The sequence below is a fragment of the Aplysia californica genome, unplaced genomic scaffold (genome assembly GCF_000002075.1).
Source record: "Aplysia californica isolate F4 #8 unplaced genomic scaffold, AplCal3.0 scaffold00640, whole genome shotgun sequence".
NCBI lineage: Eukaryota > Metazoa > Mollusca > Gastropoda > Aplysiida > Aplysiidae > Aplysia > Aplysia californica.
Window position 1 is genome coordinate 162,543 of NW_004797910.1, and position 14,021 is coordinate 176,563.

The 14,021-nt window shown below is 41.1% G+C and overlaps 1 protein-coding gene across 1 annotated transcript in view; it reads left to right on the forward strand.

Annotated features, from left to right (window-relative positions):
- Positions 1 to 10,010, forward strand: part of LOC101848070 (DNA replication complex GINS protein PSF2) — a 13,611-nt gene extending 3,601 nt beyond the window's left edge. The window contains exons 2-5 of the mRNA XM_005107890.3: positions 2,588 to 2,702; positions 3,577 to 3,676; positions 5,302 to 5,428; positions 8,333 to 10,010. Of these exons, the coding sequence (XP_005107947.1) occupies positions 2,588 to 2,702; positions 3,577 to 3,676; positions 5,302 to 5,428; positions 8,333 to 8,461 (471 nt within the window). The 3' untranslated portion in view covers positions 8,462 to 10,010. The remainder of the gene's footprint in view (positions 1 to 2,587; positions 2,703 to 3,576; positions 3,677 to 5,301; positions 5,429 to 8,332) is intronic.
- Positions 10,011 to 14,021: the final 4,011 nt, after the last annotated feature.

The window sequence follows — 14,021 nt, forward strand, 5'->3', positions numbered from 1 at the left end:
CGTTTACCTTGACCTTGGTGAGCAAACTTAGTAACGCGTATGGCCTCCACGTGCAGCGATTATAGCGAGGCATCTTCTGTTCATAGAGTTAATCACACGGTTGATCTGGCCATTTTGGATGCCATCAAAGATCTGGATGATGGCTGCAGTCAACTGGGCTGCTGTTCGAGGTCGTGGCTGCGTCTGGTTAAGCTGTCTTTGGATCATGTCCCACAAATGTTCAATAGGGTTCAAGTCAGGTGAGCGATGTGGGTGTGCCAATAAATTGACATTGTTCTGCGCCAAGAAGTTCTGGGTGGTCGTGCGTTGTCTTGTTGATACAAGAAGTTAGGATGCCTCTGTTCAAAGGGCACCACATGAGGTGCCATGACTTGTGCAATGTAGCGCTGAGCTGTGACGCCGTTTCCACTTCCTGGACCAATGTTCTGGAAGAGGACAGGTCCCACTCTATGATTCAACACCATGGTTCCCCCATATCATCACGCTCTCGCCTACCCAGGGGTCACGCTCCAGAATGTTGTTGTCGTCATAACGAGTCGTGTCTCTACGCCACACATGGACACGGCCGTTCGCTGGATCGATGCAGAACCTGCTTTCATCACTGAAGAGGACTCTCCTCCACTGTGCGTTCTGCCAGTTGACATGCGCCTGTGCCCACTGTATCCGTTGCTGTGGATGCCTTGGTGTTAGGACAGCTCCCTGGTAAGGACGCCTGCAGTGAAGACCAGCAGTCAGTAACCTCCGTAACACACTCCAGCGGCTAAGTTGGCTTTCAGTCGTTCCCATGGTCGTTCTGGCAGTCTCTGCAGCCGGCAGAAACGGACCACGGCGGTGCAGACGAATCATGACGCAGTCATGGGCCAGAGTTGTCCCCCTTGGTCTTCCGCTTCGTGGTTGATCTGCTGTTGTTGCTGTCGCTTGTAATCAGTTCCGAAGGTTAATAAATGGTGCTTGGGTGGACACCAAAACCCTGGGACACCTATTCCACCGACTCACCGGCCGCCAGTCGTCCGACAGCTCTCTTTCTGTTTTCCCTTGATAACCTTGGCATGTCGGTAGCTCGTCTGTTTCGATATATGAATGCAACATTTCAAGGTGCAGATTTTATAGGCATACACCCAGGACTGAGTGAGCATAATTTAAACTCACCACTGACAACAACTTGCAAATGTGTCCCAGTGATGAGTGATGACTCGTGAGTTGTGTATTGCTAACGCAGCCAATGACAACTTTGCGATGCTCAAAAATGCCCAATCAAGACACTCGAGGCAAGTGTTGAGTGATATGAGTTCATATCACACAACTATGAACTCAGCTTTGGGCGATTTCAACAACATAAAAAATTCGCGTTTTTTTTGCACCTCACTATATATAAAATAATGAGAGGGAAATATTAACAGACTGAAATACTTTTAAGTGAAACAAGACCCCAGTGCGACACTGACATGTTGTTGACGGGATATATTTTACGTGTTTGTGTGTGTGTGTGTATTGTGTAACATGGCCCTGGAAAATGGATGACCTCCTGGAAAATTGAGACGCTGGTTTGGCAGTCACCCTGTGTGGACACATTAGTAGGCCTAAATCTGCCCCCCCACCTTCCCCTCCCACCACCACCAGGGCAGTGCTACTGACTGAAGCATCTTTAGGCCATTCCCAAAAGGAGGATATTAACATGTTCTTATGCACAATAGAATTGTAAATATGGGCTGATTATCAATGTCATGCTCATAGTGTGCTGGACCAACATAGGGGGAACTGCTGCTTTTTTTTGTCCTTTTGTTCACTATCATCATTTCCTCTACTTCTTTTGTATGTTTGTCACTCTTGTGAACTGCTATTTCCGGGGTGCCTTGATAGTCGAAACTTGATTCCCCGTTTGGACTTCTCTGTTGACGTCCACCCCTTGTCGCTCATATCACCTATGCAGTTGCGAGTGCAGTAAAAACCTTACTTAAACTACATCTAGCGGCGACCAAGCTTGTGATCGTCTGTCTATTTTATCAACTGGACTAATTGTTGTGTGTTGTTTTCGTTCCATGTATTATGTAATTACATTTGTCATTGATGGCGCAAATTTAACTCCCTTTTTCGAGCTGGTGTGGGGCTTGATTTGCTGGGTAGTAAATTTTTTGAGGAAATATTGCTGGACACCCTGGGGAGGCAAACACATTTTTTTACCTCTAGGCCACGAGAGCCCTCAGACAGTTATAAGTAGAAAGAAATTGTGCATAAAGATGCCTGACAACTATGCGACTATCGAAATTAAAAGGCAAAGATGAAAGAAACAGGCAGCTTGTGTTATGTGTGATAAAAATGTGGTAGAGTCCGTATTTCAGTCACAGGGCAAAACAGGCCTGAGAGTGACAACTGACACTGCTGATGAGATACCAGTGGTTGAAAAAAAAAATCACAAAATAGAAAGCTTTAAACTCTTAAAGGCCCTCTGTCACAGACACGAAGGAGTAATTATATTACTTAAGATACGAATATCAACACCTTAAAATGCAATTAAATTATTTTTTTTTCAGTTTGAATTTTATTTGGTATTCAGGCTACTGACATTGTCGTAATTTTTGTTTTCTAGGGGGATATTGGTCCTTTCAGCGCTGGACTTCCAGTGTCTGTGCCACTGTGGCTGGCTGTGAATCTGAAGCAGAGACAGAAATGCAGAATTCTTCCTCCAGATTGGATGGAAACAGGTAACTTGTTGTATTGTAATTGTTTTCAAAGGTTTGTTACTTTGAATAAATGAGCCTAAATATTGCAATAATTGGATCTTGGTGTTCCTTGAACCTTTTTTAGATCAGTTATAATGATAATTTAGACTATAATTTAGACTAATTTTGAAATACAAAAGCTTCATTTTGCTTGATTAATTTATATCAAGTTGAAGGAGGCTAATGTGTTCCTAAATTTATCTTTTTTAAAACTTATAGCAACTTTAGTATTGAGGCGCACCCAAAGGACTGCCAAGGTTCAAGCTGCATTTTGAACCACTCCATTCTTACTTTATAAGATTCTACTTGTGAATAAAGAGTTCCCAGGCTTATTAGGCAGTCATCACTCAATGAATAGTACAATATAATTTGTTTCTTCTTGATTCGATCCATTGATGTTTATTTCTTCATTGAGTAACAAAAATTAACAATCCACTCTAAGTTGACTTTTGAAAGATTTCAGCCATTACCCCCTGAGCTCTATTCTGTGGTAATTTGATTCACTAGAATAAATTATTAAGTCAGAAAGACAGATCTGGTAGTATTTTTCTTTCTTCCACCATTTTTGTCATTGATTTTTAGAGCTATAGTTAATTGGGCTTGGGATATATGAAATGAGGAGAAAAGTAAGCCAAAGTATTGGAGATTTGGCAGAAACCGAGAGTGTGTAAAAGGCAGTTCTTTAATTCAACTTGAGGAGAGGTATAATCATGAACGAATGCAAAGTTGTTGATTATTTTAAGATTACATTTTACTGTAGGTATTGTTGCTTGCCTGTTGATTTTTGTGAATAAATTCTTAGAATTAAATGTCCTGTTGTCGAATTATTTGATATTTATAAAACATTTGATTTCAGAATTCTTAAAAGAAAAGAAGCAGGAGGAGGCTGATAGCAGATTTTTCACACCAATGCCAAGTCCTCACTATATGGAACTAACGCAATTACTTCTGCAACAGTAAGCCTGATTTTTATCCACAATAACTTAACCTTTGATTTTTCAAGGATGTAGTTTTGAAGATGGTTTTGTTTCTATTTACTTCTCTCTTTTATTTGCATCCTATCTAAAGTCTAAAGTTCTTCTTTTTTTTGTTGATAGCCTTCCTTCCGGCCATTAATGGTGATGTCATGACTTAATAAGAACGTGAGTATACCTGCATGTTTGCCGACAATCGTCTGAAATCCGACAATCGCGACCCGACCCGCGAGGCGGCCGATGCTATCGCTAGGCCCACCTGTATCAGTCAATGTGCGAAGTGCGAGGCCTGGCCGACTGCCAGCGTCCCCCTTTTCTCCCGTCGGCTTTGTCGGCACTTTCGTGTTCGTGCCGACCACCGATTGCCGACGTCGGCGTTTCCGACATAATTGTCGGAACCTGAGTAGAAATGCGAATACGAAAAAGGACGACGACCTAAATTATCTACTTTGTTTCGTGCTCGACCGGCCATTTTGAATTTCGTTTTGTTGACAAATTCAATTGTTCAGATCGTGTGGATTAATTCCAGTCCAACTCACTTAGATTTAGATTCTAGATAAATAGAATCTAGATCTAGATCTAGACATCTAGATCTAGATTTATATAGAGATCATTATAGACCTCAATGGAGGATTCATATTCCAATTCTATTTTGTCCAACCCTATCATAGGCTGTGCTGTAATATTAATGTTGGTAAAAGGCATTTCATCAGGTGCGTGAATTATTTATTTATTTAGAATCTAGACTCAGCTGAGCCCCTCTGTTCGGAATCGGATGCGGATTTCTAGTTCAAGGCCAAGGCCTATTCCTAGATCCTATTCACTTGTTCTACTAGATCTAGATCTAGATCTAGATCTAGATTTATTTAGTTTACTAGCTCTAGATCTATATATGGAGGATTCATATTCCAATTCTATTGTGTTACTTATTGTATCAAACCCTATTATTATAGATCTAGCAATATATATGTAGATCTAGATGTAGGCCATTATATTATGCTCCTTGTAAGCCTTGTTTGTTTTGGAGTGTGGTTTTTTAATTTTTAATTTTTTTTTGTTTTGACTTTTGCTGGCCTTTTCACATTAGGCTCGTTGCAGGTTCTTTTTTGGGGTAGACGTAGGGGTAGGGTTAGGTCTCTTCTTTGTTGTGTTTTTTGGGGTGGTCACTCGTTACTCGAAAGTCCTTCCTTATGACTTATGACACCCACAAAAGCTCCTTGGGGGGGGGGGGGGTTGCGCAAAATTTTCAGACAATCTGGTTGAGGCTCACATGCAGGTCTACGTGAGTAACATCTGATGGTGGACTAGTCATGGGCCAAGAGTCAAAATGACCCGTTTTTTAAATATCAAATGTTAATTTTAAAGATAAGACGCATTGACTCTGGAGGGGGGGTTATAAATGTAAAAGCTGTGTGATGAAAGTTTCCAGTCTTTGAAATGATAGGATTTTTTTTTGTTGCCAGTTAAGGATTTCATGTCATAGGGCTTTAGATTTCTATCAATAAGAATAGGAGCAGTACCCTTTAATATATTTTGCAATCATTGTGCTACACAAATTTATTATTAATTTCATGTGAGTGTTTGCACTTTTGCTTTTACGTTTTCAGTGCAACTGATGATGTCCCAAGAGCAGATGAAGTAAGAACATTGATAAAGGACATATGGGACCTCAGAATAGCCAAACTACGTAGCAGCGTTGATTTGTTTGTGAAAAGTGAAGCATCTCATGCAAAGGTATGTTGTTGAGCCAGGAACCAATGGCAAGCATGAATAATTTGAACTTTTCTGGACCATGCAGGTTCAACATTCCAAGCTGTATCCAGTTAACTGTGTTGCATTGATGTAATGGTATTAGCAACCAAAAATGTAGAGATCTGTGTTTTTTTTCTTGAACAAAGCATTAATTACTCCATGTTGTATGCTGTTGGTGAAAGCAGCAGTAGGCCCTCTACATTGCCTTGGATGTCAGTCATATAGGACTGGTTTGCCAACACCATCTTCTACTAAGTCTGTCCTCCAGTGCTTCCACTCTTCGTATATTTATGGAAATCCGTACTTGCTGCTAGTTCCGTACTTGTTCCTCCTTTATTATCAACTCCCTCCGTAAAAATCTGCGACAGCATAGGATTACCGAAATTCCGTAGCAAAAGCTCCGTACTTGCCTTCGTATTGTCTTGTATAAGTTATGGATATTTACGGTAATTCTCCAGGCAAAAGTTTGTTCTAGAAACCTGCCATATTGCGCATTTCCTGCCATCGGCCATTATTCCGCTATGCCCCATGCATTCATTGTGAGTTGGTCGGCAGTGCATTTTTACCTGCAAATTGATCAAAATCTGGCGAACTTTTTGAGCCACTTTCCTCCTTTTTATCATTCCTTCATTCCGTCTGTCTATCTTCGGATTGTTGCTGCGGCTGGAAAATCTGCGTGTTGATCAAGTATATTGGCTTGTGATCTTAAACAGAATATTCCTGTCAGAAACAAACTTTTTTGCATATTTATTGTCTAGATATAGAGAAATTATCAGTGCGAAGTTTCTACGGCCCGGGAACACGATAAGGGCCGCGATGAAAGAAATTTGTGCTAAAACTCCTAAAATCAAGAATAATTCGAAGTGGTGTTCCAAGGTTGTGACAATCAGTGACATGCGACTAATTGAGAAAAATTAGGGTATACGCTGGGTAACTGTATTGTGAAGGTACATATATATCTATTCATTATTCCCAGGTTTGCCTTCTATCAATGGTGCGATGACAAATTCATTGAATTATAGTAGTAATCATGCAATAGAAGGGGAACCTGCTTTTAAACATTGCCAGCAAAGGAAAGATATGTTGGTGAAGAAATCAAACAAGACAAAATCTTGGTGAAAAAATAGGGTAGTATGGGTTGTTGACAATCTCTTCAAACAGGCTCCCGAATGCCATTTTCAACCCTCTAAAAGTACTAAATTTCAATTTCTTTGGGGGGTTCGTGCCCTGAACCCCCACCGGGACATTGTCCCTGGACCCTGCCGGGGGCCGCAGAGGCCCCCAGACCCACGGCAGAATTTTCCCTACTTTTCTGCTTCAGCTGGTGGAAGCACTGGTCCTCAGAGAAATTCGTGCCTGCAACCCGCAACTTGCGCTCAACTTTTGACATTTTCTTGAGTTGGCGTATTTTAACCCGTTTTCAGCAAAAGTTGGGAAAATAATAATAAAATTTCATTGACAATAATCAAAACTTTCTTCCAAGACTAAAAATAATGACGCCAAAGGGGTCAATTTGTACCAGAAATCCTTTGTACATGGTGCCCATTGCGGATGGGATCAGGTTGGGACGCGATGATTGCCTGACTCGTTGCCTGAAAACAAACGCATTTGTTTTTGAGGCAACAAGTCGGGTGCGATCGGATTGAGCCACGATCGTCGCTTTGCACCCTCAATCTGGCCGGCAAACCGACCTGACCTTATCCCCAATGGTCCTGTTTAGACTGAATCATCTTCTACTCTAGCTAGATCTAGAAAAAAGTAAATCAATTGTAAACATGATCGTCTGATTTTGATTACTTAGCTGGCATTTGGTTCTGAAGCACCAGGTAGATAGATCTAGTATAAAAATTTATGAAAGACTTTAAATCTTGGGCTAGGAGGGTAGGTTCATACATGGATCGATTCATCAAGAAAACCTCTAAACCACGCTGGTCACACCTGCCCAACGTCAGCGAGAGTTTAGGGAGCTGACTCATGTGTCAGTGGACAAACTGTTTTGTACTCCATGCAACCTCTATGCAGTTTTTTGTTTTTTGTAGACAGTTGCATTTACTTTTGATTTTGATCACGTCGGTTACTTTGTTTGCAATGAGCATACCAGCAATGCATTCCAATAATTCCATGAACATTTTTTTAGCGGTATGCGTCTTGCAACTGTTCTTGCAACTTTTGCTAATTTTTGTTGCAAGTTTTGCTATTTTCAAATGCAACTTTCTCTAGGGACAGACTAACTACTGAAAACTGGCCTATGCATGACGGGCCAAAGGGAAAAAATATCATTTTCTACACTACTTTATCAATGTTACAAAGTTTCCATTCACTGCACAGGAAATAAAAATATACCCATAGAGAAAGAGTGTCTTTTTTGTTGTTTTTCATACCAGTAACGTGTATAAAGATAAAGGATATTATCTTGTGTATAATTTAGTGTGAAGAAATACTTGTGTATAGGCATTTTGCCCATGCTGTGACCAGTGAAACGAGGGGATGACCTTCTTTCATCGTTCAGCACACTGTGTTAATTTTCGGTATCGGGTTATAAATGGTCCGATTTGGTTTTCAATAATCGGAGAACATTTGTATTTTCTCTGGTCAATTTACAGATTTGATTAAAATTCCCGGTGCATTCCCAGGTCTCTGCAGCTTATTCAAATTCACAGGGGCGGGGTGCCGGTATTTCTGGACCTTGCAGTCATTATAATATAATTTATTTAGCAGTATAATTTTCCTCCAGAACACCATGTGTTTAGTCAGGGATTAAAGTTTTTTACATTTGATAAAGATCTATTTTCAAATTCTTTTGAAAGTTGATTCCTCAGTCTCAGTTTATGTCACCTTACTCTACTTGTGGTATATGATTTACACTGAGTCATTTGTTTTCCACAGCTCAATTTCCTGACTGTGATGGAGATCAACACTGTCCGACAGTTTCTTACTAAAGCGCTTGACCACATGCACCAGTTACGGGGCAACGTATCTGGGTCATCGCAGGCATCACACTCACAGTTTATTTAATTGGCTGTATATGTGCGGCATTGTGGCAAAATGAGTGGTTTGTCACGCTGAGCTGTTGTGAGATCTTAGGCAAAAACTTTGACGTTCTTAAAGAAAACTGTATTTATGACTCCTCAATTCCAATTGATTTTTCTTTCGGAACCTAAGCAGCTACTGTTTTTACCCCTCTGCAGGGCTTGGCAAGATCTGTAATGTGAAAGTCTTATTATTATATTGTCAAGATGTGACATGTGACTCGTTTTATCATATTGCTACACACATTGTTGCTTTGTTTATGAGGAAATGTAATTTATGTACAGTAAATTGGAATGGAACTTCTAGGTTTGACACTGAATATTCAAGTTTAGGCAGCATCAAATGCTGATATTCTTGATTTGTTTGTAGTTTGGACATGCATTTACCTTTACCACTCACTTGTTTTGTTTGTTTGGAAGTTCATTTTCATTTTTGTCAGTGGGATGCTATTTTAGGCGGTTGATGGGTTGTTGTCACAATAACAGGTGGGTGAAAAATAAACCTTTCATATTTCCAGTCTCTTTCTGTCTTTAGATTTGTCATGCTGGATTCAAAATCTAGATGATATCATCTGACCCAGTGGGTTATTGAGCATAGTTACACAGGGTCTGTTTGATGAGGAACTTTTTCCATGTCCATAGAATGTGTGTTGCTGTAACAATTACTGTTAATGCCCAATACTATATACTAATGGTCCTTCAAGAAAAGTTGAGACCAGACATCTGAAAAAGCGACTTGGTCTGCTGGAGTCTGTAGTTGTGTTCCTCCATCATGATAATGCTCCCTTCCTCAGGCTAGGATAGTGATGAAACTTCTGGACTGTTACACGTGGGAAATGGAGCATCCATGCTATTCACCTGAACTGGCTCTCTATGACTTTCATCTTTTCCCAAAGATAAAGGAAAGCATTTGTAGACAAAGATTTGAATGGGAGGACATTGGACTTGCCCCCCAAAAAGGTGATCAGGTTCCTATTTCACTACTTTTAACAGTTGTATACTGTGAATGCAAAAGTACAGTCAAACTCGGATATACAGGACAGATGGGACCGGCAGTTTATCCCTGTTTTTAGCGTGCCCTGTTATAACCATTACCAAGGGAAAGTACCAGTGCCATTGCTCCTTCAGCGTACTATATTTGATTACCGCAGATCCTTTTCCAGTGAGCTATTTTGCTGACACAGATGGAATTGATCAGTGACCCCAACACTATGGGAGGTATGTGTTTGAAAGTTTGTTTAGGCAAGCGATCATACAAACAGGTGAAATGTCTTGGTTGAGACAAAGTTTAAAAATTTGACGGATCGAAAGCAAGTTCATGATCTGCAAAATCACTGTTTATATCCGAGTCTGAGCAAATTGAACCCTGTTGTAGCCAGGTTCATATCACTTACACTTGATTTGATTTATCACTGTCATATATTATGATATATCCAAGTTCCTGTAATAACAGAGGCTGTTATATATGGACTGGACTTTACATTGATGATGGCAGTGGTAATGTTGAACTGAGCTTGAGATAAAGGAATGTAGTGCCAAATTTCATTGAGTTTTGTCCAAGTTTTCATTTTAGGAATATATGGGACACTTTCTTAGATGGACCTTGAATAAGTACAGTAGTCTCCGCCTAAATGCACGGTACTCAGGAGGGCTCCTTAGCGTGTGTTTATACGGAGCGTGCGTTTACATGAACCTTTGCAAAGGGAGGAAGGGACGCAGTCATCTCATTGCCTTGATATTCTAGTGACCCCCCTTTGGGGTGGGGGTCACTGTGGGCGATAATGTGACGACACGTGACTGTTTTGTAAAAGATTCCCCGACTGCGGTTAAGACTGCAAAGGCGTTGAATGGGAGAAAGACAGACTCAATGCAATGAATGAACCATAAAATGTCGGGAACCAATAGCCTAAAAAGAAATTGTTGGTGATAGTCATAGAGACGACGGCCCAGCCACGTGGCTTTCCAAGCGACCACCCCCAACCGTAATTCATGAACGAGCATTCACGCGTGTTGCGCATCATAGGCTTAAGTCTAACTAAACATTAGCCAACACACAGTCACTCAAACACCAGTCAGAAACCTTCTCTCAAAAGAGATGCATTTCCAGTGACCAATCAAACAATGTTTCAGTCCCCCAACCCCCCCAACATTTCATCGTCCAGTCCTAGACCAATGTGTCTGTGGAACGTTGTTTGTGAAATCACTGTCCACCACTCTCTACTCTCTTTGTTCGGCGTAAAGGGGGGGGGGGGCAGTCTCACCAAATATCCGGTTTTCTAGGCTTGTCTTTTGCAAGCTGTGCAGATCGTACAGTAGTCGTAGTGAAAATTTCCCTTAGTCAAGCTTTACCTGTCAGCTTGTCAGCGTGTTTCGTAGATCAGAGCATGCGTTTAGAGAGAGTGACCGTGCGTTTGTACGTCTAAATTATATAGTATATTATAGCAAAAAACCTGTCAGATGACGAAAGCGTGCGTTTGAGCGGAGCGTGCTTTTGTATGGCGTGCGTTTAGGCCGAGACTACTGTATGCAAAGTATGATCAAATTTTGCTTACTTAATCATGTGGGGTGCATAAAACCACGGGGACAAAAATAAGCACTCTCATTATAAGAAAATATTTAGTTTGAGGGGGGGGGGGGGTCTTTTCCATGTGTACATTGATACATAAATGTAATAAATTTTATGAAAAGAGAAAATGATTATATTTTGTGTTTGGCTCTGTAAGACTTCCTTCTGCTCAGGTCTTTACTCCCTAAACTTGGTTCCAGTTCCTTGCTTACGATCTGTTCTACATTACTATTGATGGTCTCCCGTCTGGCTCAAGTACCCTCAGAGTTCAAGTCTGAAACTGAAGGAAATGTTAGGTTGTTTGCTTTGGTTAGTATTGTACAATGCTCGCAACTGTGTATGGTCATATTAGCGCCTGGGACACAATTTTCAGTTTGGTAGGAATTTTTAATTTTGCCCGGGTGGCGGTCGAAGCCTGTTGTTATCGATTTTAGGACCACCAAGGGATCTTTAACGTTTGCAACTTGCACACGGGAGCCCCAAGATTTTTCACTCTTATCTTTCCTACCAAGAGCAGGGGTGTGGCTGAAAGAGTCAGGAGCCCAGAGGTGGGCGAAAAGGGGAATGGCTGGGTAGAAGGGGGTAGACAGTGGAGACGAAACAAACAACAAAACATGGTTAAAGAGCAGGAAAGGAGATGAAAGTGAAAGGAGAACATTTGGAAAAGAAAATTTTTCCTCGCAGTCTGATATCAAATACGAGACTATTGAATGAGAGGCAAACACCGTAATCTCTAGACTTCGACAGCCCACAAATGTTAGTTTGATCGAAAATGATGGCAAAAGGAAGCCAAAATTCTTTTGGCCTGGACCGCTCACTAAGAACTCTCTCTGTCAAGACTAGAGCAGTGTATCCGACCTAAAGGACTGGAAATATTCATTATTGTGTCAAATATTGGTCATAATAGTCATCATAGGTGTAATTTTAATTATTTTTATTTTATTTAAAAAAAAAAAAATTTTTTTTTGGGGGGGGGGGGTAAGTTTTACGCGCTTGCAACTGCATAAGGTCCTACACGTTGTATGTTATTGTTGGGCGTGTGGGACACATTAAACATTTTCATTTGGTAGGACATTTTGAATTTCGCCTGGTAGGGGCTGAAGCCTACTCATCAGTTTTGGACCACCAAGGGATCTGGAAAATTAATGTGCACCTCCGAGATTTTTCACCCTTGCCTTATCCGATAGCAGAGAAGGCAAGGTGTTTGATCTTGCCTACCATAAAATCAGGGCTGTGGCTGAAAGAAAGACAACAGTAAGAAGGGGCCAAGGAGTAACAGTAGAAAGGCTGCAGAAGAGTCAGGAACCCAGAGGAGAGGGCAAAGGAGGTGAGGGGGTGGAGGCCGAAAGTGGACACGAAAGCAGACAACAGAACATTGTTAGAGAGAGCAGGAAAGGAGTGAAAGTGAAAGTGAAAGACAATTTTCCGTTGCTGTCTGGGTCAAAGAAACTGGGACCTCTTGAAAACAAGAGCCCCCTGGTGTAAACTACAATATAAATATATGTAAGTAGAATTTTTTTTTTCTCCCGAAGAACATTTCGTTAGAGAAACCATTGAATTGAACTTCAATTTGAAGATAGTCATACGGCTGCCTGAAAGCCAAAAGGCTCTACATTCTAGGAGAAAAACAGGCTCTTAATTTGGAAATGTTATGTTCCCATCAACACAATTTAATAGAACATTTAAGTTTAAGAGGAGGGCTTCGACCCTGCCTGCAAGGGCCAACCAGGGTTGAGAGGGATATATAGCCATCACCGCAGGAAGACGGAGATACTTGATAAAAATTCTTTCCACCCAGGAAAAGAACTCAGGTCTTCACACAATGGCAAAGTGCCTAACTACTGCACCACAGACGACAGTGAAAGTTGAGTGGAAGGTTATTTAAAAAATTATTTGCACTTATGTTGAAGTTGAAGGGCTTACAGTACAGTTGACCAGACCTATCCCAGAGTGTGAGATCAAGTGGGATGATAGAGATAGCTGGAGATCTTTTACTTTTAGTCGGGAGTTACATACAGTGGAAACCATCAGGCTCGGTAATAACAGGGATGTTTAGAATCTCCGTTTTTTCCTACTCTTTGTCTCTACTAAAATTAAAAGTTATCGGCAATAACAGGGCCTCATCGGAGCCCAAGCGGTTATTGCAGGGACAAAGGCTCGTTAACAATGTGTAAAAAAGTAAGAGAGAGAGAGATAGAGAGTAGAGTAGAGAGAGAGAGAGTAGAGAGAGAGAGAGACTTGAGAGAGAGAGAGAGGACGACCGGTCGGCCTAGATCTAAGCCTACTTCTTTCATTATGGTCACCAACGATGTCAAGCGCAAGAGAAAATGCTTTTCAATTGACAAAAAAACCCGAAATAATCAAGACTGTTGACAAAAAGCAAGCTCCACTGGCTGAAATTTATCGTCAGTTCGACATTTCACAAGCCACAAGGGTCGATTCCCACCATTACCAAGGATTTCAAGGATAGAGAGAAGATAGTGGCAGCATACTCAAATGAAAAGTTTGCTCTGGATCGAAAGAAGATGAGACTACCCGATGCAGATGCTGTGGACCAAGCTCTTCTGATGTGGTTTAAGGACGCAAGGAGAAAGTCGGTGCCAAAACCCATGTTCGTGGATACTTGTGGCTAGGGAAACTACTCATGAATAAGTACAGCTAGATTAGTCCACAAATTATGCTCACTTTCCTTGCATTTCGGATTTAACAGTAAACAGGGATCGTAAATAACAGGACTTTTTCTCTACTCCCACCATCCCTGTTATATCAGGTTTCCACTGTATATGTACATGGTCTGCTGTCTCTAACAACTTTGAAATTCAGGGTCAAAAGTAAGTCAGAAGCCTGTGTTGATATAAAATTTAACTACGTACGATGTTCAAAGAAAAAGGGTAGGTGGCACCATGGCAATGCAAGTTATTATTACAGACAAGTAAAGTGTTGAGTGAAAAGCTGAAGTCTAGGTACTCATGAGGTTGCT